At 39.4% G+C, this 27683-nt stretch overlaps 1 protein-coding gene across 6 annotated transcripts in view; it reads left to right on the top strand.

Annotated features, from left to right (window-relative positions):
* STRN (striatin) overlaps window positions 1–27683 on the top strand; it is a 64348-nt gene that overhangs the window by 17036 nt on the left and 19629 nt on the right. For 5 of the 6 annotated variants that reach the window (XR_010793928.1, XR_010793930.1, XM_066618055.1 and 2 more), the window contains exons 3-10: window positions 2291–2364; window positions 4623–4701; window positions 7608–7775; window positions 14274–14409; window positions 15144–15279; window positions 18172–18282; window positions 23598–23684; window positions 24242–24385. Coding sequence is in view for 4 of the 6 variants with exons in the window: in XM_066618055.1 (XP_066474152.1) it covers window positions 2291–2364; window positions 4623–4701; window positions 7608–7775; window positions 14274–14409; window positions 15144–15279; window positions 18172–18282; window positions 23598–23684; window positions 24242–24385 (935 nt within the window). In the remaining 2 variants the exon portion in view is untranslated. The remainder of the gene's footprint in view (window positions 1–2290; window positions 2365–4622; window positions 4702–7607; window positions 7776–14273; window positions 14410–15143; window positions 15280–18171; window positions 18283–23597; window positions 23685–24241; window positions 24386–27683) is intronic. The other variant, XM_066618064.1, reaches the window with a different exon arrangement.

Here is a 27683-nt window from a genome sequence, read left to right as displayed (position 1 = left end):
ACATTTAACTGATGCATCAGTTAAAAGAGATAACTATTCTGTGAAAATACAAGATAATGGACCTACAAAATTGTCAGCTCTATTTATTTACTGTTGTTTGGGACCTATTTTTCATCCTAGTTATTCTACATAGGGTTATCCTACTTTTTCTGCACTGTAAGGTAGAATAGGCTGAAACAAAATAACTTGGCCAAGTCTCAGGTAAACTTCTGGGTTTATAGGGATTTAAAGCTGAACTTCCTGGGCCAATTTTACTACTAGGTATCACATTGGCTCTTGATGTATCCGTTTCACGATTGCTAGGTGAAAGTTCTGAAATTTTTTGTTCTATTGCTTTCTGTATACTGTAATGGTTTGATGCTTAAACTCTGAACATTACAGCTGTTCTGTAGTGATTTCAGAATGAAAATGTCTGTCACTTATGTGATAGATAACAGACTGCTTTTATTGACTATCTTGAAGAGCCATCCAGAACATAACTGGCAGAAGAAGGTAAATATTTTATTCTATGGCTAGGCTGAGATCCGAAAAGCTACTTTAGGTGAGCCTAGGGGCTTGAGCTGCCTGAATGGGAATTTTGAATAGCAAATCCATATGCAGTTGCCTCTGCTTCTGTAGTTCCCCTTAGTTTTAAAAGTCATTAGCCCTGCACCATAGAGGGGAACTGTTCATGGAAAAGTTAAAGTCTTTGGAAGCACAGAATTCATTCTATAGCTCTTTCTATCCTGACCCTGTATTTGTGGGTCTTGTGCATAACAAAATTGATGCATTATTAAGCATGATTAATTTCTGCAGTGCTTTATTTTTAACATGCAAGAGAAACTAAAAGGCAGGAGATGACTGAGTAGGAACACTTGCTTAAGATAGCTGGATGCCATAACCAAGGAGCCGCTCTCAGTCTGTGATGTGACAGAGGTCACTTAGGAGCAATCTCATCCACTGCCCTGGCCATTTCCCCATTCCAGAGGTCTGCCAAGGCATCAGATGAGGCAGCTGGAAAGACCCCTCAGGAAACCTTCCAGGTCCATTGGTCTCTGGGGATGGATGATACAATGCAGTACCTCGCCTCTGTGAAGGTGTGAAGGCTCAACAAGCCTAAACCTTACCAGGAAGTTTCTGTAACATTCAGCAAGTTGCTTACCTTATTTTTGTATACCCTCACCCTTGTCTTAACACCCCTCAAATTCAACTGTATCCATTCGGAAAAAATAACTAACAGAGAAAAACAATTGTGCAATTTAACACTAATAATGCTGGCTCCTATGGATACCAGCACTGACCTGAAAGCTATTGCTTAAAATGTTATATGCATATTTTATGTTTTTCTAATTGTTGTTAGCTGCCATGGGCATTCAGCTGGTGAAGTAAAGGTGGAAAAATATCAGTTAAATAAATAGTGCAAGCAATTCTGCCTATCATTCCACGTACTAAATACATGTCTAAGGGTGAGCATGGCATTGGAAGATGAATCTACTGTTCCTAGTTGGTCTCAGTTCCCACCTGTATCTTGTGACTTTAAAGAGAAATGTAATTTTAAAGAGAAAGTGTGTATTTTCTGGGTGTAAGGGATTTTCAAGGCAATTTTGAGTACGTATACATGATTTTGGCTTTACACTCCAGCCTCAACAACCTTGAAGTGTATTGGGGGGAGGGGCAACCAGACTTCAAAGGTAACCTTGTTGGGGGTTTCTCTGGGTGATAAAAATGTCATAATATCCCTTAATGGACAATCATCTTTTATATTTCAGACATTCCAAACTGTCAAGCAGTTCTTTTGCTTTTATACCCAAAGTATCATACTTTTAAAATAAGTAACTTGTTTGTATATAGATCTCTTTTCAGTTGTGTTTCTGATTGGTGTGAGACTGGAACCTTCTTCTTCAGAGAAGTCCTGCCTTGATGCTGTTCCTGGCAGTGATGCTTGTTTATGTCTGTTGGTCTGGCAGCAACTCCTAGTTTTTATATGGATGTTTGGCAGACTTACTAAGCACAGCTGGATTGGATTTTTCAGGTTTTTAGATTGCAGGTTTGGCAACCAAACTGGTCCTTTTTGTGGGAGCTGCCTTTAAGAGACCAATTTATCCATTGTTGGTAGTTAATATACATCTAGCATATCTTAAGTGTTCCTGTCATTTAAGGAAGAATGACTTATAGAAGGAGTTTCCAGAAAACACATTTTTTTTATTGCAGTGGAAAAGAATAGGAATAAAATATTTTCATAGACCAAGCCTTCAAGGAGGGGACAGGTGGCATGTACATATGCTAACTGATTTTTTTCTTTCTTTTCTAGAGCTAAATACCACAAGTTAAAATATGGCACAGAGTTGAATCAGGGAGACATGAAGCCTCCCAACTATGATTCTGGTAAGAACTGATTTGTTTTGGGAGAAGCAACTAAGATTAGGCAGAAAACAAAGAGGTGTCATTGTAAAAAGTACTGACTGATATGATGTAACTGGAACCAAGTTTTAGGGTTCAAGAGTAGGCAATAGAATTGCACATACCCTTCCTCTTATTTCTTATCTGCCAAATGGAAAGGTCTCCTACTGTTCTGATCCTTCTTGATGTCTATACTGCATTTAATACTATTGATCACACTCTCCTTGATTCCTCTTATACTTTAGGTATCAGTGATTCTGTCTCTGGAGGATCCTCTTCTTACCCATTGGATTGTTTAGTACTCTCTGTACAAGTACTCCTGTACTTCTATGGGGGAGGGACTCTTCTACTTTCTCTTGTGGAGTTCCTCAAGAATCTGTTCTTGACCCCCTGGTTTTCGTCCTTTAAATGCTGTTGCTGGGTGATAAAATCCTATGACTTTTCAGTTCTGAAACAGTTTTTCTGTTGCCTCCCCTGTGTCTAAGTTAGACTGTAAACTTCTTGGGTCAGGAAACTATCTTCTCTCCTGTTGATAGCATTGTGCTTGTTGATTGTGCCATAAAAATAATCTTTCATGTGGAAATTTCCCTCATCTGGTCTACTTCAGTTTGGAGTTAACCTTGGTAGCTCTTACCCAGTTCCATTTTAAACTGTGTGCATAATTCTAAACTTTAAGAATTCATCTCTAATCCTGGTACCAGTGCTGTGTCCAAACTGGTCTTTGTCTTTATTTTATTGTGTCTGTGTTTTACACTATAAAAATAATTCTTAATGAGCAGTTAAAATGTGGAATTAAGCTATTTTTAGTGCTTATTGTAGACACCCAGGCAAGGTTGTCCATGTGGAATATAATCTGATAAAAATCTGGAGCTGCAGAAAACTCTGATAGAATGAATATGTAAATGTGTTCTTTGTTTTAGTACATACACTTGTTCTGCTTCAGTCTCTGTTGGGTAACAAGCAATTGAATGCAAAAAAATTGGGAATTGAGATTTTTTTACAGTTGTATCCTTAGAATAAAACTCACCTCCCTTGAAGATAGGTAGATTATTGAAATTTTTCTTCGCAACCAGCAGAGTGAAGCAGAGTAAGAGCAGCCGTAATTATCAGCACACAGACTTCCAGGGAAGTACTTTCTTACTGAGCTTTCATTTGCTATGCTGTGGAACTAAAAGAAAATTCTTGTGGTGATCTTCAGCTTTTTCTGGAAGCTGCCTTCAAGTCTTCTCTGCAAACATGTCTCCTTCTGTTTAAATAAAGCCTGTGCTGTGTATGTATGCATACAAATCTCACATGAGACTTTTCAAGACTCGGGTTTTCTGAGCAGAGTTATTACCAGGGCAACCATTAATTATACCTGGCTTCTGCTGACCATTTTTAATGGGCAAGCATATTTTTTTTCAAATAATAGCTAATAGATAATTACAGAGATGACCTAAAAGAGACTGTATTTCATGGTTTAAGTTCTTTTTTCTCACCCTTAAGCTAAAGGCTTATAATACAATTTTATTAAAAGCGTTTGTACCCCTCCCTTCAGCCAACAAGGCCCACAATGCAGCTTACATCAAATTAAAAAATGAGAAATAATTCAAACAGAAAAAGGTTGTGGCAGGGGATGGAGATATGCCTTACTTGCTGCTTATCTCCTTTTCCTCACAAGGCAGATGGTTTTTCTACGGTCATTCTGAGGGCAGAGGGGGAGAATCCAAGCTTGACTAAGTCCCAGCAGGTGTAAGTGGTATTAGTGGTTTGAATATATAGGAACAATACTGTTTCTAGGATGGATGGATGTAGATTTCTCAGACTAAAATTTCTTATTCACTTGTTTTGTCCTGTTGTTTCTTTCTTAAACATACAACAACACACAATATTTTGTCAGAAAAGGAACCAAAAGCTGTGGTTGGTAAGAAAGGGTTGCTATCTAGTGCGTATCATTTTAGCGTTTACATTTTCAGTACATACTCAACAGCTTTAAAACCTATTTTTCATTTTATTTTGATAGTTGAACAGTTTTGAATATCTGGTTATGGCAAGAACTCAGAAAGTTGTACCCCCAAAAAGTTCATAATGATTAAGCAGCACTGAAGTCAATCTGACTAGTTAGTCGTGACTAACTCTGTTGCCATTAATGTCAATGGGGTTCTGTTATGGCTAACTTTCTTTAGATTTAACCCAGACTTAATAAAACTAAATCTTCTGACTGTGCTTATTGTACTGATTTTTGTCTTGTTTTTGCCTTGCAGATGAAGGGAATGACGCTGAAGTTCAGTCACAGCCAAATAGCCAGCTAATATGGAAACAAGGGCGACAGTTGCTCAGACAGTAAGTGCTCCAAAAGTTACAATCTGCTATAGTATGCTCATTTGTGTTGCATCAGGAAATTATTTTGTGGTCAGTCACTTTATTGCATAATGCTAGCTCAAAACAGAATGCCCTCTGGAATACATCTTGCTTTGTCTTTGCTTATGTATGTGAGCTTAGCTTATGGGTGAAATGTGTTTCACATCCTTCTCCTGACCTTGATTGTAGGTGTTTGAGCAGTACAAACACTACAGCAGCACCTTTTTATCTTGGTAGAGCAAAACTGGAGATCTCTGCCCTGCTTACTACTAAATTGCAAGTGGGACCCCCGCCCCCACCTCTAACCAAGGCTGTGGCAGTGGAACTATCCATAAAATAGGTGCCCTACATGAGTGGGTGGCGATAGCCTAAATGTTACAGAGTGTGTTGGCATCCTTCAGTCTCGGAAGACTATGGTGTCACGCTCTGAATGGTGGTTCTGGAACAGAGTGTCCTCTCCAGTGCGCAAAGCCTGGGTAAAGTAGGTATGGAGGATAGGCTGTTACCCATGCAGCAAATCCCCCCTCTCCACGACGAGAAATGGTCCAATGGAAAGGCAGAGGCCAATACGGTTGGTTCCACCGGCTGGCACTGGGCTAGCACCGGCAGAAGTCTGTTGGTGAGGCTGGCAAACGTGCCCTATGGCACATTTGTAACAGTGCTCAGCAGCACGGAGCTCTGCTGCTGAGCACAGGATTGGACCCTCAGAAGGGAATTCCTTGAGGATAAGTGAGTAGTTAAGTGGGGCTTGGGTGGATAAGAATTGATTATGTTTTAATTTTTTAAAAAAATAAGATTTTTAAGATGTTGTAAGGTTTGGGATATTGTAAGAGCTACAAATTAACTTCTTATAAAAGAGAATGTCAAGGACAACAAGAAAATTGATTTAATGTATTTTGGTCCTTTTTTGTTATGTTTAAGTTCTAAATCAGATCGTATGTGTGTATTTATAAAAAATAAAAAAGGTGATATTTATGTTTTTGTATATTTTGTCACCTTCCTCTAAATAGTTGTCTCATAATTGTATTTTTTCCGTAATAAAAAGAGTAGTTTTTAACATTTTAATTGGATTTTTGAGGTTTTTTAAAGTGTTATAACTATAACTTAGTTTTTTAAAAAGATGTCTGGTTTAAAAATGACCTTGCTGCAAACTATAATCTCTTGAAACTGAACTTTTGACTTTCATTTCAGTTTCTTATGAAAGGCTGTTTTCTTTGTGAAAAAAAGAACTGTGGGGACTGAATCTGTCAGCCATATACATTCTAATAGCTCATGTCCTTGTTTATGGTGCCTAGGGACTGAGAAGGCACCACATATGTCATCCATTAGATTATCTGGGTGGCTTTCTACTTCAGTGTTATGCCTAATAAACTTGATTTCTTCAGTTGGCTCCATCACTATTTAATTATAAATATTTAACCCTACCAGCTGATCAACTAATTGGATGCATTAGAAATTGTTTTGTTATAAACGTTCTGCTTGTCAAGGTCTGTGCATTTAAGGCTTTAATCTTTACAAATTTGTAAGAAAGAGATGTACAGTACAGGCTGGCCCCCATATCTGCAGATCCCTTATCTGTGGTTTCAATTACACAGGCCTACAAAATTGAGGGTCAGAAAAGTTTTTCCAAACTTTATGGTAGTTTGATATGAATTTGGGGTGCTGATTCCAAAAATGGCATCCATTTTGCCATATCGCGTCTAGTTTTGGAGACACGGCATAGCCTCATTAGTGAATGGTTCAAGCAGCTTCCTCATGAGGAAGCTTATAGTGCTTTGCAGGTTGCCTCCTGGCAGCAGGAATACTTAAAATCTTGAAGGAGGTCAACAGGAAGCGACGTTACCACTTGTTGTACCTATTGATGTAAATAGGCATGGTGGATCCCATATCTGCAGTTTCCAGTATCCTAGGGTGGCAGGAACACATCCCCCGTAGATACCAGGGCACTCCTGTATATGAAAGTAATATAGTTCAAGTCTGATACAAACTAAGCTGGTGCCTGAGGTGTTGCTTAAATTCTTCCTTCTCCTTTTTTTGGCCTTCACGTTAGCATATGTGTGACCCCCCTCTTCCCGTCGCCACTGTCTCTACCACTCTCCTTCTGACTGAGTGGGGAGAATTTCTCTCCCAGGATCTTCATTCCTGGCCAAGCAGTTTAGATCAGTGGAGAAGATGGCAGCAGAATGCCATGGAATAGTAAACCCCTTGTGGTGGTTACCACAAGCTTTGCTGCTATGGTATTTGGCAGGCCATTCAACTACTATCCCATTTTACCTTAGTTTTCTTCCTCATTGCATAGTTCTGTTGGGAAATACATCAGTAGAGCAGGGCTGGAACAAGGAAGCCTGGAGAATCACCAGCCATTCCAGAAAATGAAGCTTTTTGTTTGGGACGTGATATAGAAGTAGACTGGTAGTTGCTTCCTTGCTTCAACCTCACTCTGTTGCTCTGTTTCAAAACATGGAGCAGAAAGGGAGGAAAGGTAGGGCAACAGTTTCTGATGGGCTTAGAGTGGTGCCTGTGCTTATCTGTTGCTCGAAGCACCTGTTTCACCTTCCCTCATGTGCAGGCTGATCTGACTGTATTTGATGAAAGTATGTTGTGGTTTAAAATGTATGAAGAAATTTTCTTTTAGCAAAAATAATGAATAACGTATTGTGTATACACTTAACAGTAGAGCTTTTTGCTTTCCTTAGAGACTGGTACTGCAAGAGACCATCCTCTCTGCAGCTGATACAAGATGATTTGTAAGCCTGTTGTGTCAGCACACAGCCACATTTTCCTTCTTACCCCTTCACTGTAGCTCAGTTCTGGAAAGACTGTTGCCATTAACTTTATCATCTTTGCTGGCAGCTCTTGAGCAACTGGTATGGTTTCTTATAATACAGATATCTGCAAGAGGTGGGATACACCGACACGATACTGGATGTGAAGTCAAAACGGGTACGAAGTTTGTTGGGCCTCTCAGGTGATAGTCCAGAGAGGGAGAGTGACAAAAATCAACAATCAATGTTGAATGGTGCAGATGCTGAAATTAAAGAAAAAGTGATGATTGGGTAAGTATTACAGACAGTACTATATATTTCATTTTATGTATTCTGTATCAAGTCTTTGTTTCTGCTATTGTATCATAGACCACATGTGACATTCCACATGTGTGTCTTATTTTTGCTGAATTTTTTCCCCTGAAATAGAATCTTATCTCTTGTAAGCTATGCAACAATTATCTCTTAAAGATTCTAGATTTGAGAAGTTTAGTGAAACTAGACTAGTGGACTTCTCTTTCAGTCTTTTAAAGCACTCTAGCAGGGTACACTGGAGTTGCCAAGCTTAGCTTAATCAATTCTGTTGCTTCCCTGTTTTCTCACACAGATTGGTGCACTCTCTTGAAAGAGAGTGCCATGATCCTGAGATGTCACAGGACTGCTATTCATTCTTCAAACTATAATAACAGTAATTCAGTGCAGTCAAAGAATTCTAGTTGGTTGATAACTTCTAATGATAAGAATGTTTTGAACAAAGTGAAATTTGATTTTTAAATTAAGGAGAACTCTCTCTTTCCCCTCCCCAGGACAACTCTATTGATGAAAATAAGTTTTATTTACTGTTAACAGTATGATTTATAAATTAGCAAGTGCAGCAATACTGCCCGTGAAACATTTTACACAAGCCAATGTATTTGCTAATGTACAGATCCCAATGAAAACTTTTGCACTCAAGAGCACCATGTGGAATTAGGATGTATCCTGGAAGATTTCGAGCCCACCAGTGGACTTATTTTGATAGCTTGACAGATATAATCGTACTTATACATGTTTCATAATGTTTAATGAAAGAAATGTTACCCTTCTTCAGATCAGCACACAGGTTTTACAAAAGATAAGTACCACAGCTCAGCATGAATGAACTCTGCAGAGGATACTAAAAAATTAACCTTTTCATTAACATTTAGCATTTCTAGTGCTTGCTGTGAGTGTAAAGGATTCTCTTTTTACATTAACATTTTGGCAGAAGAAAAGCAAGCATATCAAATTGCCTCATTAGTTTTGCATAGCCTTGTGTGATATACCAATTAGTATTCAGTTTAATCCTTGCTTCTTTATTTTAATGTAACCTTCCCGTTTGCAAGCTGCAGTAAATACTTTTTGAGACTGTGCTGCTTGACAATTAATGTACCGTAATGAGAAAAAAAAAACAGAAATATTAATCATATATAAAAATTTGTTTTTAAAAAAAATATTGGACTTTAATGAAGTAACATTGTGAGCATTCTAGAAGTCTCTTGATTCAGGTAATGTGTATAATGTAATTTTTCAAGCAAAAAAAAAGACTGACTTTTTAAACAGTTAAGAAATTTACCTTTCTGAGACATCTTTTGAAGGACAGATATGTTAACATTATGGAGCATTATTTAACAGTATTCAAAACTGATAAGATTTTTAATTGACTAAATTTCAAGTTGGCATATCTATACAAAGGTGCATGAATCAGATGCATTGATACAAGTACAGGTGGGGCCTCTTTATCCACAGATTTGGGACTCACGGTTTTACCTCACTGCGGGTCCCAAATCTGTGTATCCCCCCACCTCCTGTCCTCTGAACATGACTGGAGCTCTTCTCTGGTTGTGTTTTGAGGCCTTTCTGAGGGCTGAGGAGGCTGTGCACAGCCTCTTAAAGGCTGGAGTCTTCTGAAAGGCTGAAAATCGGCACTTCTGGTTTTTGGCTGTATACCAAAGGCCAGGATTATGTAATCTTTTGGCTGAAAATCAGAAGTGCTGAAGGACAGAGGGCCTCCTGAGGGTGGGGGAGATCATGCACAGCCCTCCTGACCCTCAGAAGGGCCTCTGAATGGAACTGGAACAGAGCTCTGGTCACATTTGGAGGACAGCCGCTGGGAAGATCCATAGATTTGATTATCTGCAGATTTCAGTATCCGTGGGTGGTCTGGGAATGGATCCCCTGTGGATATCGAGGCATCACCTGTAGCCTGACAACAGGACTTGTGAAAGGACTTTCTAATAATAGTAATTTCATTTTAAAGTCTACTGACTTTTCAGAATTTCAGACTTCAAGATTAGAGCTGTCCCAATATTCTCCAGTGCAAAAGGAGATTTGGGTGTGTGTGTGTTTGTGTGTATTCCACCCAGGTTGACCTTTTCAGGCTGTCTGAGAAAGTTAGTATTTGCCTTTTCCCCCCTTACTATTGTTTCTTGTTCCTGTGATCCTGACTAATTGAGAACAATGTTGTAAATGTGGTGACATCTCACAACCAACCAGATTAGACTATTTGAAAACATCAGTAAGCCAATTCAGAACAAGGACAGCATTTCCTGACCTCACTATGAATGGTCTTTTTGTGGTTGTGCTGTTTGGCAATCAGATTTAGCTTTGACAGTATCACAAAGCTAATTTGTGCCCCAATTCTACCTCCCCCCCCAATAGCCTATACCAGTGTTTCTCAAACTGTGGGTTGGGACCCACTAGTGGGTCACAAGCCAATTTCAGGTGGGTCCCCATTCATTTCAATATTTTATTTTTAATATATTAGACTTGATGCTACCATAGTATGTGACTGCATTTGGGGAAATGTTACAGACCTGTACTTTTAAGAGGCCACTGTGAAGATGCTTTTTAACCATGATAGTAATTGGGGCTTACTCTTGAGTTAGTGTGGTTAGGATTGCAGCCTAGAATTGTGCTGCTTGATGATGTCACTTCCAGTCATGACATCACTTCTGGTGTGTCCTGACAGATTCTTATTCTAAAAAGTGGGTCCCGGTGCTAAATGTGTGAAAACCACTAGTCTACACAATGTAGCAGCGCCACAAAAGGGCGAGCTGCATTCTGTGGTGGGGGAGGTGACCATACAGCCTGGGAGAGGTAAGTAAAACTATTTTCTGCTTACCTCCCCATGAGGTGCCTGACTGCTAGCAGAGGACCTACACCAGCTATTTAGAGGGCATAAGTGCAAAGAGTCTCCGGAGACTTGTTGGGCAAGGAAAAGGGGGCTAGGATCTCAGCGTGCATGACTTCTACTGAGACCCATCCCTTTCTGCCCTCAAACAGTCCCCACCCACCCCACTCCTCATCCCAGTTCTTCCCCAGTTCTCCTAGGAATTGCCCCCACCACCACGTTACCTGCTGTTTTGCAGCCTGGATGAGCTGTTGGCTTGCATATGGGTCCACAGTCCCTTTGTGCCAGTGGTCCCACAGCAATGACAGTGGCACTTTTTTTTGCAACCCTAGACTGGAACATAAGCCCAAGATTAGGTTGGGTTGCCTGAGTAAAAGCAGGAGTAAAAGCAGTGCCTGGAACTGCAGTTCTTGGAAGAGCACTACACTGTGAACACATTTGCCTCTGTTCACACCTCTCCAGTTGCAAAGAGATCATGTGTGTGCTTTGTGCAGCGGTGGGGTGAAATGTCCCCCCCCAATTCATAAACAAAATTGAGTCTGAAATAGGAATAACACTAAATTTGCAATACATTTTAAACATAATTTAAAATGTGTTGAAGAAATAAATTGAAGCACTTTCTGAATAACCTCCTCTTGTTTTATTTGTGGAGGCGGTATCAGTGAGGACCTTAGCTGTTGGGCAAGTTTGTAATCCAGAAAGCTTTTAAAAATATATATATATATATAAAGGTTGTAGCTTCCTTCCCATGCTTTATCAGTGGCTCTGGGGTCATATTGTCTCCACTCTGCTTTATCAGACAACAGATTACAGAGAAAATAAAGAAATCAAAAAATTGAAAATCTTATTGAGCTGGATTCTAAGCAAGAGCTATAGAAGGGATACTGTAAGTCTCATTCCGTGTATTTGACAAGGAGTTACTCTTCCTAGAAGAGATGTATATGACATATGACTGTTTCTTTTTAAAGATGTATGTTATGAAAATGTGTTGGATTTTATTACATATCTGTTTTAAATATTATCATTTGGTATACATTGTGATATTTATACTTATTTAGGCAGTAAACTTAAATCACGTTAAAAACACTTTTGTGCTTCAGGTTTAATTTGCATAATTTCTTTGGCAACATATGTAGAAGGAAATTTCGAATATGGTGTTTGACACATTGAATAGAGTCTCTTTCTGCCTAACATAATTATAAATTGAGTAATTTGGTTGCTGTCTCTTCATGACCTCCATTCACACGTACCTGGAAGTGTGTGAAAGTCTACATATAGTGGGGGGCAGTATTACGTACTTCATGTATACCTGTCCTGTCTCTGGGTTTCCCTCATATTTACATAATTTGTTAACATAATCTATGAACTTCGTGTCAAGTGCATTGTAGGGCTGATTGATGTGATCTTTAAACCTAAAAATATACGTAGAGACCCATTTAATTGTTAGATCCTGTACACGGATTTGAAGTTGGTACACCTGACGAAGAGGGCAGTGTTTGTGATTGCACCATCACATGTTGACACTTTCAGGTGTGTGTGAATAGGGCAACATGATGTTTCTATATGGTGCTAGTGAACTACTGAAAGCAATATTGTAATTCAGTGTTTCTCAGACTGTGGGTCGGGACCCACTAGGTAGGTCGTTGGACAATTTCAGGTGGGTCCCCATTCATTTCAATATTTTATTTTTTAATATATTAGACTTGATGCTACCATGATGTGTGACTGCATTTGGGGAAATGTTATAGACCTGTACTTTTAACAAACTACTATGCATATATTCTTTTAACAATGCTAGTAAAGGAAACTTACTCCTGGGTAAATGCGGGTAGGATTGCAGCTTAGGATAGTTAAAATTTTCCTGCTTGATAATGTCACTTCCGGTCATGACATCACTTCTGATGGGTCCCAACAGATTCTCATTCTGTCCCAGGGGGTCCCAGCGCTAAATGTGTGAGAACCACTGTTCTAATTGATTGTACTGAAGTGTGGCCTCCTGTTTTTGCAAAATTTGGTATTTTGGTGTCTTGTCTAATATCTGTTGGAAAAGCCTACATTTATAGATTTTTAAAGATGTCCAGTGATGCCAAACCTATGACATGCATGCCAAACGTGACACGCCATGGTATTTTGGGTGACATGTCATAGTTTACAAACACCCAACAACAACTGAGTTTGCTTTACTAGTGTTTCATTTTTGTAATTCTTTGTTGTTTCTTTATATAATGCATAGCATCACACAGGATTGGACTGTATTTTTAAAAAAATAAACGAATATATAAAGAATTGTTTCTTTTTTGTTCGAGTGAGGGTGGGGTGACACAGTGACACACCAGCAGAGACAAGTTAGGCAATTTTTGAATTTTTGACATGCCAAACCCAAAGGCTTTGCCATCACTGACCTAGTCTGTTTTCCAATTACTTTTACTCTTATAACTTTAACTCTTGCAAAATAGCTTGTCTGCGTGGCCACATTAGTTACTATAATGTCCTAGTACTTTTCAGGTTGTAATACAGACAGTAATTGTAGAAAGAATGCAACTTACCCATCTGAGTTTAGTTCAGTGTTACCTAGCAAGTAGAATCAAGTGATATTGGGAGAGGCTTGTACCAGTGAATCTGGGGGGGGGGGCTGATCCAGTTACTTGTGTTCTGATATACCCTGAGCTTCTGTTGATAGAAGGCTGCAGAAAGCCAGGAATGATTTGCCCAATGTTGAGTGGAGTCCAGCAATTGGATTTTTGTACTTCATTAACGGCCTCACTACTCTTTTCCCACTTAATATCCGTACTGGCTTTTACGTAGTTTGTAAATTCTGTGCATACTCAAGAATGATGTCACTGAAACTCTAGATTTAGCAAAGCATTGTACAATGTCTTGATCTTAATTTTCCACCTCCTTGTGTTGGGGTGTTTTGTTTTGTTTTTACTATCTTGAACATGAATGTAATAATGCATTCAGTGATTGAAGATGACATTAAGTAATCTAAGAAGTACCTGAATGAAGTTTCAGTGTAGAGAAGTGTTTGGGGAACTGTGGTTGTGGCTTCATTTACTGTACTTTTGTCTTGCCCAGGTATACTCTCTCATCATGTTTGAAAAGCATAAACATCCAGCAAGTGCATTTCTGCTTTTGTAACTGTAATGTAGTATTTTAGAAACTTCAACATATTTTTCAGTGAAGACTTTCCAATTCAAGAGTAAAAGAAGAGAATTTTGGATCCAGAGGGAAGGCCATAATCTTTGTGACTCTGCTTAACAGTGGAAATGCTGATTTTGTTTGTTGAGGTGACCTAGATTCAAAAACCTTATTTTTGTTCTTGGAAATAATGTTGTAGTTTCTGCTCACCCAGTTTGGACGATTATAAAGCACTGTTCACAGTGGTTTTCAGTAGGGGAATAAATTATAACGGAAGTTAAAAGCATAGTGAATAAATACAACGTATTTCATAGTTATCGTGCAACAAACCATATCATGAATGTGTTGATGCAGTGGAGAATTATCAATTCTTGTATTTCTTATTTTTTGTGTATTTTGTATTTTTATATTTTATTTTGTATAATCTTGGACTTTGGAAAGCAAAATGAGCAGAATCAAGCAGACAAAAATACATGCATTACTATTTTAATTTTTTCTAGGAAGCCAGACTTGACAGATTCTGCTTCCCTGCTAGAGACATTTAAATTCCTTGAAAATGCTGCTGCAGAATTCAGTGATGAAGATGAAGATGTTGATATTGATGGAAGAGAGAGAACAAGTATGGACACTTCAACGGTGGGTTAAGAACTCTTAATAGTAAAACAGGCTTTGCAGAGAAGCATTCTGAAATCTTGATAGGATAAATTGCATGCACTTGAACATATCCTTATGTGTGGACAAAGTGCAAGGGCTTAGTTGTAGTACTTGCAGGTCAATCTGGCAGAATTCAAGTCATCCTTCAAAAAGGATTTCCTGAATAAACGGTCCTTAAAGCAAAGTTACAAATGCTATAATATATATTGTTTGCTGGTTGTGGAAAGGAGACAAGAGCTGTGGAAAGCATACTGCATTCCCTTGAATCTCCTGACCACATAGAAGCCTTGCTTAACTTCTTCCTAGCTTCTGAGATTCATGTTTGATTATATGTTCCTTTGAATATGCTTGTATAGGGCATGAAATAAGTTAGTATTTTCAGTCAAACTGAGAAACGTGCCAATCCCCCCTTTTATCTGGTTTTTTTTTTTTTTTTAAGGTGGTTGATATAAATGTCTTACAGTTTGAATTTGCTTCAAGGTGAGATTCGTATTCCATTCTGTGGAATAAAGGCTGGAATTATTATCTTGGAAATATCATTAAAAAGTTTTTTTTTAAGCACATAACATTTCTACCCAATATGTCTTTCCATTCTCCAGTAGTTTTTGTGTGTGAGTTGCTGGGGGGATTCAATTTGAATTGAATTTGAATTGTAGACCTATGGGGGGGGGGAGTAACCCTTATATGATTGTTTTAATTTTCTTTGTCCCTCATAGATTGTAAGAAAAAGGGTGCTGTCTGATAGCAGTGAAGACAGAGATACAGAAGAAGCTTTGAAGGAGTTTGATTTCTTGGCTACATCTGATGAAGGAGATGGAGATTCCAGAAGTTCAGGAGATGGTACAGAATTGGGTAAGGGAGATTAAAAGGACCTAATCACAAATGTAGAAACTTGGTTAAGTGCAGAAATCTCTCACGATTTATACTGAGATTGCCTTCCCATATCTTTATGGAAACAACTGCGGTTTTCTTGAAGCATATAAGCCTTGCCAATTTCCCCTTTCACCTGTATTTTAAGATGGGTGATATAGATCAAATATAGATATAGATATATGCTGGGAAAGGCTTCCCTGGCATTAATGGTGCTTACTGTTCTGCCAGGGAGCCTTGTGGTGTTGCTGTCCCCTGAACTGAGCCACAGCTTGCCACTTCCGGGGTCTGTCGCCCAAGCAGCCATTGCACCTGGATTTCCTGGCAGACACAGCAAGTCAGGTGCTGTTTGGGGAAGAGTGGCACCATGACCAAAAGGCTCCCCTGTGAAACAGTAAGCGCCATTCAAGCAGGGGAGGAGTTACGCAGGGCGCCAGATCTGGTCTCCAGGCCAGAGTCTGGAGAGCCCTGCTATAGATATCTTACCATTTGAATTGGTTTCAAGGTATTACTCATGTTTCATTTTATGGAATAAAGACTGGCATTATTCTTTTGGAAACATAAAAATATTGCTTGTTTTTTAAGCACATACTGTAACTACCCAGTGTTATACAGACCAGTTGTGAGTCAGATATTGGGTAACCTAGTAATAAAACATTTTAGCTCATGTACTTATCCTAACTTTATATGTATCCATGGTTGATCAAAAAAGAGAGTAAGTACTTTGGTGTTTCATTTTCTTATGCAAGTGGTAACACCAGGTCAGTTTTTTAAAAAGCTAGTCTTCATTTGTCATATTATCTTGTAGTTACTCCTGACATTAACTCTGTCACATTTTCAAGTATGTTATTTTTGCTTAGGATCCTTTTGATGGTATTCTGTACTTTACACTTCTTCCAGAGTAGCCAAATACAGATATTTTGAAATAGGATTTACCCAGTAAAAAGTGCCTTTACTTTCTAACTATCAGTTTCTGAAGTATCCATCATACTAACCGATGCACTGCAGATTTAAAAATAAAACCTTTACAAGGTTGTGTATTCCCATGCTCATGTCTATGAGCAGTTATGATTGGTTGGCCCTGTTTATTTTGGTCATAATTCCTACATCTTCTCCCACCTTATTATTTATGTGCTTTCTGATAAACCAACATTTGTGTACTCTTTCAAGCTTTTGGATTATATCACCACCATCTTGCTGAACTTGTTATGGGCCATTCTGTCCATATCTGACCACGTTTATTCTGTGTATCATTTGGTTGAAACAGGTGTGACTTGAATCTTATGATCCTTAGACTCTCCTGTCTCATATGTTTGTTTACTTCAAAGCAAGTCCTATTGAGCTCAGTGGAGCTTACTCATAGTGCCTAGAACTGCAGCCTGAAAGGAAGATATTTGGTATTTGTATTCGGTGATGAAACACACTGAATCTTTATATACTTGAATTTAATAGAGTATGATTTGATTAATTAAATAGAGATCTTTTTAACCCATTGGAATGTTATTTTTTTAAAAAAAGTTTTCTTACACATATTAAATGAGATTTATAAGATGAGTTGAATCAAACCAGAAGACAGTTGCCATAATGGTTTTCCACCCAAATATGATGTAGAAATGGCATTCTGGCTTTCCTCAACTTTCTCCTCTGGTTATACATCACATGTGTTAACACGTATGGGGAAATGTGTTCCAAATGTATTCCAAATGGAATAGCAGGACCAGTTCAGGTAGCATATTATAAAGCCACCAGCCCCAATTACATAGTACCTCTTGGCAGAGGTTCTACTGGTGGTGTAGTAGTTTGGGGAAGTTGGTATTTGGATGCAGTGTAAGGAAATGCATCTTCACAGTCTTTATTGGTGCACAGTATGATTTGTGAAACTATGTGTTGCAGTCCCTATCTTCTTTGGGATAAAAACGGTAATAGGAGAGAAAAGAATCCTCCAGAATTTATCAACATGTAACGAAAGCTTCTGGAAAATACAGTTGTGTGCCCTCTGCTGTCAATAACTGAAGTGTACATGTATTCCTTGCAACTCTTGAACCACATTTGAAAGAAGATATGTGTTCCTGTGCAGGAGGAATGTTTAGACCTGCTGTATTGTTACCATCTGGTGCGCAGCAACGTACCTGATTTCCCACTTTTGAACTTTCAGTCATTTTGAGCTATCTTGTATGATATAAAACAAACCCAGTCAAAAGTAAGTATGTGTTCAAACAGTAAAGTATCACAGTGGGAGAACTGAGAGAAGAACATGTTTGAAGTAATTCAAAATTTAAAAAAGAAGAAAGACTTTTTTTACTCAGACCTGATAATGAGTTGGAGCCAGGAATTGCTCATTGACTTCAATTTCAGAATTTTTTCTTATGAACATGGAAAAGAATGGCACACTCTGAGCCAAACCAGATATGATGTGTACATTATTCACAAGTCTTCTTTATTCACATATAAAACAGAGGGAGGGTCTTACGTAAAAAGGATAACACGGCAGGAAGGGTACTATACCTTGCCCCCTCCAGTCAGTTGCTCCAGGCACTTCATTTTTGGCTTCAGCATCCTGTGAACCAGAAATGAGAACAAGTGGCTAGAATAATAGACTAAGGGGAGATAAGGTATGAGGAGAGAGACTTCAGGGCCCCTCTTCCACCTGTTTATTTTACAGTAAAAGTAAATTCTCATTCTCTGTTTTATGTATGAACAAACAGATACGTGAAAAGAAACCTGTCATCATCACTTCTACTTTGGCCATCAACCAAAGCACTCTTTCGCTGTTGATCTTAGAAAACTATATAGAACACAGCTGCCGCTTCCTTCAATACAAATAAATAAATAAATGACATAAAGAGGATGTTTCATTTGTTTTACTTTGTCTAGAAAAGGAAGACCAGTGTCTCATGCCTGAAGCCTGGAATGTGGACCAGGGAGTAATAACCAAACTGAAGGAACAATACAAAAAGGAGCGCAAGGGGAAAAAAGGGGTGAAGAGTAAGTGGAAAACATTGCTCCTTAAAATCATAAATCCTGCCTCTTTCACTTCACCAATACTATCTTTCTTTCAATGTTTTCCTCAAACTACTTACTCTTTTACTTTGCTGCTCCTGACTGTTTTGCTGTTATTCACCAATTATCAGGGGTGGAAATTAATGGTACTTAAAATTCAGTGATGTTTGGGAAATACTGCTTTTATCCACTTGGATAAAGTAAGGGGGAAACGCATTTTTAAAAAAAGTGATTAAACTATCATTTTAAGAAATCCACTTCTTGCTAAGGTTTGTCCAAACCAGCCATTTATGCATTACTTAAATACTTAGCAATATCTTAGAGGCATTATAGTGTTCACAATTCATTGTCCGATTTGCTGTTGTGAACTCTCTACTTCTGGGGTTCTTTGGGTGGAAGTTACTACTTCAGTATACATGTATTAACAATAAGGAGGTGGAATTTTTAAGCTGACTATTCATGTAAGTTATTTGCCATAGCCGTTACAAGCTTAGTTCCAAAGAATCATTTGTCTCTTCCTGTGTGCCGAAGGATGCTTTGAGTGTTTCTTAAATACCAGCCCCTGATGCTATGTGGGAAAAGACCTTTGAAACTGAAGCAACTATTTGTGATAGTAAAAACTCTACTGAGCATGTCAATCCCTTAGGCCTCCTGAAGTAACTCTTTGAATCCTGGCCCCTGTTGTTTTCTTCTGTTTAGGAGATGTGAGACATCACCCTTTAAAAAAGTGTAAAGAGGATTGTGTGGAGTCATAAACTTTGCAATCCCAGGGAGACACCTTATGCCCTTTTAAAAAATTTTTTTGCCCTTCAGAATTGTGGGTGGGTGGGTGTGTAGAGGGTATATAACTGTATAGCAGTATGATAAAAACAAATTTAAAAAATGTCATTAGTTCTGGGAGGAGGAAGCATTTGTGTATGCTGCAGATGTAAGGAACAGCCTTAGGAATGAGCCAGCCTAGTATGTATAGAACTACAGCAAAGGATCTTTGGTCTGGACATACTCTTAACCAGCAGTGGAAGATAGAAATTAATTTCTACCCCTGTCTGTATTTAATGTTTGCTACATGCAAATCATGCTGTCCTCATAATTTGAATGCAGGGCTCGAAATGGGGGAAAAAAAATCTTATCAGGCTGCTAGTCAAAGTAGTCCATCTTTATCAAATATCAGTTTATTCTATTGAGTGCTATTTTTTTTGTAAACCAGGCAATCAATTGGATCAATATTTGAAGTTAACTTTCTAGCCCTGTGTATCATTATCTCCTGTCTTACATCTCTTAAAATACAATTCCATGTAGTGGAAGCTGGATTCTCAAATTATGCAATGCAAGCCTTTCAGGTGTTTAATATGGAAGCCACAGGTTTATATTTGATACACAGAAATGTATTGTTAGTTCTTGTAGGAATTATGTAAAACCGCTGCACGTAATTGAGAAGTATAGTTGAGAGAGGTTGACGTTTAATTTTAGATAACTTTAGATAATTAAGAAGCTTAATTTTAGATAACTGTCACTGTTTGTGAATTTGATCAAAAATATTAGCTTCTCTCCATCATTATAAAATATTACCTTTTTAATTGCTAACTTTTAGCATGTTGCAGAGGCTACATTTGTGACATGTTATACTGTAGTGTTTGCTTCGTTAAGTATACAGAATATTTCCACTAAAAATACTTTAATTGGATTACTGTGCTAATGTGGAACAATGCTGTACACCACCCTGGAAGTCTTGCACTGCAGGGTGGTCTTAAATTGATTAACTAAATAAATATTGCAAAATCACATGAAATTCTTGGTAGTGTTAAAAAACCGTTTCACAAATAACTTATGAAAACAACAGAAAAAGGCACAGGTACTGGAATTTGGCTGAACAATAACTTTTAATTCCTCACTTTTGCTGCTCAGAACTGGTATACTAATCCCAAACTGTCAAGATGTACAGTACTTTTCACACGAGGTGGTTATGGTGATAAGTCTACTATGAGTTATGATAGCCTCCCAATTGCAGTATCTTGGCTGTTGCTTTTATTTCCCTCCATAGTCATGAACTTGTACAAGGAGATAAAATCCAGGTTTTCCTTAAACCTTTTGAAAGAATTTGCTTTATCTAAGCCTCCTCATTTATAGCCAGTTCTCTGCATTGCCCTCTTAAATATTGATATGAGGAGATGAATAAACCTGTTGCTCAATTTGGGGTTGTGAATATATTCTTCAGGTCCATTTAAAGCAGCGGTTGCCAAATGCACGACTGCTGTGTTACAAAATACAGGTCCCTGTCTGGACTGGATCTTACTGTTCTGCCACGTTGCCACACGACTTTCACTTCATTCGGGAGACAGGGATGCTCTGGACAGTTGCGTCTAACATAAGAACATAAGAACAGCCCCACTGGATCAGGCCATAGGCCCATCTAGTCCAGCTTCCTGTATCTCACAGCGGCCCACCAAATGCCCCAGGGAGCACACCAGATAACAAGAGACCTCATCCTGGTGCCCTCCCCTACATCTGGCATTCTGACTTAACCCATTTCTAAAATCAGGAGGTTGCGCATACATATCATGGCTTGTACCCCATAATGGATTTTTTCTCCAGAAACTTGTCCAATCCCCTTTTAAAGGCGTCTAGGCTAGACGCCAGCACCACATCCTGTGGCAAGGAGTTCCACAGACCGACCACACGCTGAGTAAAGAAATATTTTCTTTTGTCTGTCCTAACCCGCCCAACACTCAATTTTAGTGGATGTCCCCTGGTTCTGGTATTAAGTGAGAGTGTAAAGAGCATCTCCCTATCCACTCTGTCCATCCCCTGCATAATTTTGTATGTCTCAATCATGTCCCCCCTCAAGCGCCTCTTTTCTAGGCTGAAGAGGCCCAAACGCCGTAGCCTTTCCTCATAAGGAAGGTGCCCCAGCCCCGTAATCATCTTAGTCGCTCTCTTTTGCACCTTTTCCATTCCCACTATGTCTTTTTTGAGATGCGGCGACCAGAATTGGACACAATACTCCAGGTGTGGCCTTACCATAGATTTGTACAACGACATTATAATACTAGCCGTTTTGTTCTCAATACCCTTCCTAATGATCCCAAGCATAGAATTGGCCTTCTTCACTGCCGCCGCACATTGGCTCGACACTTTCATCGACCTGTCCACCACCACCCCAAGATCTCTCTCCTGATCTGTTACAGACAGCTCAGAACCCATCAGCCTATATGTGAAGTTTTGATTTTTTGCCCCAATGTGCATGACTTTACACTTACTGACATTGAAGTGCATCTGCCATTTTGCTGCTCATTCTGCCAGTCTGGAGAGATCCTTCTGGAGCTCCTCACAATCACTTCTGGTCTTTACCACTCGGAAAAGTTTGGTGTTGTCTGCAAACTTAGCCACTTCACTGCTCAACCCTCCAGATCATTTATGAAGAGGTTGAAAAGCACCGGTCCCAGGACAGATCCTTGGGGCACACCGCTTTTCACCTCTCTCCATTGTGAAAATTGCCTGGCATCCCAGAAGGCGGTGTGACAGGATGTCTGGGCAGACTCAGCTGCCCAGAGTGTCCCTGTCTCCTGGTCGAAGTTAAAGTTATGGAGCAATGCGGCAGAACGGTAAGGTCCACACATGGCACAGACGGGTTAAGTCCAAACCCGAGATCTGGCCCCCCGGAAAGGCCATGATTTAGAGAAATGATTTGCACCTGTAACAGTTCTGTCACTATCTGCACATTCTTCTTTCAAAATACTGAATACCGTGTCCTCCTTCCAAACATCTTTGGAGGCTTAACCACTCTTCTGGAACCATGCCTGAGATCTCCTGGCAGCCACTTACATTCTTTGCTCGAAAATATAACTGAGGCTTCTGCCACCTGAGACAAGACAGGTGTCATTCTGAACAGGGTAATTGGCCCTAACACATAGTCATCGACTTTGGAAGGGCTATTCACACTACTGCTCCCCTGTTGTGAGCCTACAGGTGTATTCTTAGCCTGGTCTTCAGTCTTTGTCAATATCTGCTAGCAGACCTAGATGTCACCAGTACTTGCAAGGTTCCCACTTGTGAATCTCAGAAACAGAGTCTCTCCCCCCTCCCATCGCCAGTTACCTCCTTCCATTTGTCAAGTTTGGAGATACGGCAAGCCTCTTTAGTGAATGGTTCAAGCAGTTTCCTCATGAGGAAGCCTACACCATGGCTTCCTCATGAGGAAGCTGCTTGAATCATTCACTAATGAGGCTATGCCGTATCTCCAAAACTAGACGTGATAGGGCAAAACGGATGCCATTTTTGGAATCGGCACCCCAAATTCATATCAAACCTTTTGCAGGTCATGGTACATGGATAATGATTTGGTGGGTAACATGTAATGGTTCAGACTTGGACTACAGACAAAACTAAGGCACAGGGAACTGCATAAAAACTAATACTTGCTAGAATGGCACCCTTGGCAAAAATATTAACTGTTACAGAAAGTGATTTCTTGCCACTGATATGTGTGTTTTTATTAAACATATTTTGAGTTTGTAGGAAAAAAAAACTTGTGAACTCTATGACCAGAAATTTTGATCAATTGCTGGTTATTCCTGTGTATACTGCCAAATTGTTTCTTAAAATCACAGCACAGATTTTTTTAGTTCTGAATTTAAGAACTAAATATTTCAACAAGGGTAATGGATTCAAGATTGAAATATGAATTATTCTACCCCCTTCAAGCTTCTCCCCACCCTCTTTAATAACAGTTACTTTTGCTGCTACAAAAAATAACAGGCTACTGAAATCAAATAGCTTTTTGCCATTACAGAAATTAAGCATCTGTTCTGGGGAAAAACCACTCATAGAAGAGACTCTGGTTCTGTATAATATATAGTTTAAATCTGTAAGGTTTCTTAAATGAGGGATTAAAAGTGGAAATGAAGAAGCATGGGGGAATCTGAAAATTCAGCTGTAAAACCTGTATAATTTGAGATGAATGTGCCTTCCTATGAAATCTTGTATATTTTTTTTCAGACTTCAGTGATACAGGCTTGCAAAATCCTATGTAGTTTGTCAGAAGCAAATATTAATGAAAGGTTATGTTTAAGGACTGTCATCATTCCAGCCAGATTTTTGTACAATAGCATTTTTAACATGAGGGAAATTTCTGTGATTTTGCAAGACTGTAATATCAAGTCCTTGTGAAGAGTATTAAGTTCAGATCTATGTTAGAATGCACTGAAGCTGCCTAGAAATAGCTGTATTATTTACTAGACTAGGGAAAACAGTTATGGACTATGGGTAAGATATTTTCCCATTCTTAATTAAACTTACAACAGGAAAAACTACCGAAGATATGTTTCAGCCTCAGTCCTATATAAAACAGTCAAAACAGGGATGTGGGAAAATGATGGAGCAAAATGCAGGTAAGTGTGGAGAAGGGCATGGGTCTTCACCACATGTAGCCTCAGGAAGAACAAAGCAGTGACTCTTACTTGATTTGTTCTTGTTTTTTAATTTTTAAAGTAATTGTCATATTGTTTAGATTGTGGCACCACAAAGCTACAATACCAGAATGATTGCTTTTGTGAAAGTTTCAAATCTTGTGCACAAACATTAATACACAAGTATTTGCAGTTTTTAAAAAAGTATGCACAGTTTTGTTTTTATCATTTGCCATCTCATTTGGATCTGTTTTTACGTTTTCATGCAAATCCATAAAGTGAACAAAAGCGTGTGTGTAAAATCTCGGTTACTTTCGACTCTTCTTTTACCAAGTACTTCATTTCATCTCATAAAGTTAGTTACAGTTGGAAGTCAGATTCATTAATTTACTTGAGTTCACGTTTTCACTAAAGAATAGCACTCATTGTCATTTGTTTAGCACATTTAACACATAAGGAATAACACATTTAATATAAGCACCATCACCATTAATAATGTTTCCATAAATCTTTTTACATTTTTCTTTGTTTTTGGCCAGGGCCCAACAGGTCAAAACTACAAGATATGCTTGCTAATTTGAGAGATGTTGATGATCTGCCCTCATTACAGACATCTGTTGTGCCACCCGCTAGACAAAGTACTTCACGACTTATTGATCAAGAGATAAATAGAACAGATGAAGGCAAGTGTACTCTGTGTTTGTCTATATGTGTTAATACAGTGGACCTTTCGTATCCGCAGGAAATCAGTTCCATGCCCCTCCCCCCGATACCAATCTGTGGATAATGAAATTCCATGGGGGAGGGCAGTGTTGCAGCACCGCAGGGTTTCAGCTGGGGGCTGTGCTGGGCCCTCTGAAGATCACGTGGTCCTCCCAGTGTCTTCACCTGTGGCTTCTAGTCACGTCCGGGAGGCATTCTGAGGCTGGGAAAGGCCCGCAGCCCACTCCAGAAGTTGATAGTCGCAAACTGGAAGTAACTCCTGGTTGTGTCTGGGAGGCCAGGGAAGGCCTATGGCCCACTCCACAGCCCTTTCCCAGCCTCAGAACACATCCTAGATGTGACCTGAAACAAGTTACAGTCACATCTGGGAGGCCCTCTGAGCTGCACACTTGTCATCCGAGGCTGTAGATAAGGAGGGCCCACTGTGTATAGATTTAAAATCTGTATACTCACATACTCCCTTTCAAGTATCTCAAGACCATTTCACATAACTATTGTTGAGATAGGAAAGTTGCCCCTTAGTTTCTTAGGGAGGAACCCTAGCTCAGTGGAAGAGCTTCTCCTTTACAAACAGAAGGTCCCGCGATCGGTCTTTGCTATCTCCAGATAAGGAAAGTACAATTCTTTTTTGAATTGGGTAGTTTGGGTAGTTTGGGTAGTTGCTGCCAGTCAGTGTTGATAATACTGATCTAGATGGACCAATGGTCTGACTCTGCATAAGGCAGCTTCCTGTGTTCTTACGTTTCTACATAGTAAAGTGATCTTGTGATAGCATCCTTATATAGCAAACTGAAGAATTACTGTACCTTGAAAATTGTCTCTTTACTATGTATTTTCTGAATTTAGCAATTTGTAGTTGCTAAATCTACCCTTAAAGCATCTTGCAATTTGAAAGCACTACCATGTTGCTATAAAATAGCCAAGTACTTTCTCTTTGTGGTATGTCTTCCAGTAAAGCCTTGTTGATGACTTCCACACAAACTCCTCAAGAGTATGTGAGGCCTTGGGGACAACCAGCATGGCAGTGAAGGTACTGTTTGTGTAAACCAGCAACTCTGTGTCTTTGTACTTTCTGAAAGTTGAGTCGGTGTTGCTGGTTCATGCAAGTAATACCTCTTTTTCTATGCTGCAAGGGATAGCTCTGCAACATTTTCATAGAGGCCTTTTTCAGTTGTGAATTGGCCACAACTTTCTCTGTATAAAATTGCTATGTAGACACCATGCTGCTTATAAAATATGCTTTGTCTTATGAACCTACCATTCTTCTGTCTTTATACTGAGAGATGCATGTTGAGACCTACACATATCAAGTACTGATTACAAGAAGATCAATGGCCCACATGCTTAAATGAGGGCTTTAAAAAGTAATGTTACTTAGCAACACCTTGAAATGTGGTTCTTCTCTCCTTTTGTGGGAACATTTTTTTCCTTCATCTAATGTTTAGTACATTGAAGGATAAAGCAGATAGTGGGGTTTCCATTTTATTGCTCAGTGATTACCATGAATGGATTCCTTATGGTCAATGTTGTAGGCTTTCAGAATTGTCTGTCAGCACTGCTTTGATTTCACTAGATTTGACTAGAGGTAGCCTTTGCTATTCCCTGTTGTTGGGGTACGGGTGGCCCTGATGAGGGAGAACTGGCCCAGCTCAGTGGCAGGCTACGCTGCTGGGTGGAACTCTTAGCCACACCCCACAGAAGTGAGAAGGCGCTGCTTTGTGGCCAATCTGGCAGCACTTGCAGAGCCTGCCTGATATTGCATTTGCCATAATGGTGCATCAGGGCACTACAAGGGAGGAAGATGTGGGACTAGGGAGATTATGCACACTGGGTGTTGAGGCATACAGTCCTTGCCACTGGTTGAGGAGGAAACTGACACCGCAAGTAGAGGTTCATCAAAGTGCCCCCTCTCCAGAGCAAGAAATTGGAGCAGAGGTGCCTGGTGATACTCCCTCAACTGACTTTGTGGCAGGGGACATAAGTGCCGCTGTGGCCTTCTCTCCAAAAGCCCTTTAAGGCCTTGGTGGCCAGGAGGGAGCCAGCTCTGGCAGAGCTGTAGCATTTAAGAGGCGTGGTGCATGGAGCCCATCCTCTTCCCCTTTCACATGCCCTGCTGCCTGGCAGCTCCACACCTATATTGATTAAATTTTTCAAATGAACGCTTGAAGTCTGCAAATATCTGGAGTGCATTGTCACATGATATTTTTTGCAATATATGCACAATTTTTAATTTGGTAGTGGGGAATTTGAGTATGTTCCCTCAAGGATTCACCTTGATTTTAGAGAAATAGCATTTCTTCAGCATTCAGAAGGCAGTATATTTTGTAATAAGAAAAATGTGGTACGAGCATCCATCTCGTACAATCTATCCAAATTTGCTGAAAGCTGATCTTTTTAGTCCCATTCATTTCAGCAAACATGGAATGTGAACTTATGCTTATCATTCCCAGTGAAATTGGTCAGTTTTGGTTTACCTTGCAGGGGTATATTATTTTATAGCCAAGTACTGTGCAGGGTTGCAAGAACTGTCATGAAGTCATCTGAGACAAAAGTGATGACACTAGCAAAGTACACCTTTCCCAACTGCAGTCTTGTTGTTTCAAGTTTTTAATTTTTTTAAATTTAAATTTTTAAAATTTAATTTTTCAGAGGTTAAGGTTTGGACTTAACCTTTTTACTTGTGGTACAAGAGTGCCTTTCTTGCCATTTAATAACAGAAGCAGTGAAAAGCGTATCCTCTCAGAAGCCAAATTACCTCCCTTCCCCTTTGCTTTGCGTGGGGAAACAAAATATATTGTCTGACTTACATTCTGGTTTCGTCCTAGCCTGAAAGCACGAGGCCAGGCGTGCTGCACCTGTGCAGAAGCAGCTATCCTTAAGTTGGGACATTTGAAAGTTTGGACATATGTGAGTCAGGGACTACCTACAATACTACTTGTCCTGGTTTGGGACTTAGCATTGTCCCATGAGTGCTCCCAGAATTTTTCTGTTTGAAAACAGCTCTAGTAGAATTCTGAAACTTTCTGAATTACGTTTTCTTCACTTCCATAAACTCAGAATTGTATATTGCTGCCTTTCTCTAGTGATGTAAGAGAAACGGTCATGTAAGTATTTGATAGCTAAGCAGGGACCTGCAGTGGGTGGGGAGGCACGTGAGGCATTTGTGGCAGAGGCTCCCCACCAAAGTCTTTCAAGAAGCACCACCACCGTGTGAGGCGCCCAAGCACTCACATAGAGGATGCACAGAGTGTGTGGGTT

The sequence above is a fragment of the Tiliqua scincoides genome, chromosome 1 (assembly GCF_035046505.1).
Source record: "Tiliqua scincoides isolate rTilSci1 chromosome 1, rTilSci1.hap2, whole genome shotgun sequence".
NCBI classification, from domain to species: Eukaryota; Metazoa; Chordata; class Lepidosauria; order Squamata; family Scincidae; genus Tiliqua; species Tiliqua scincoides.
Note: the sequence above shows the minus strand (reverse complement) of the source record. Positions and strands in the feature narration are given on the sequence as shown.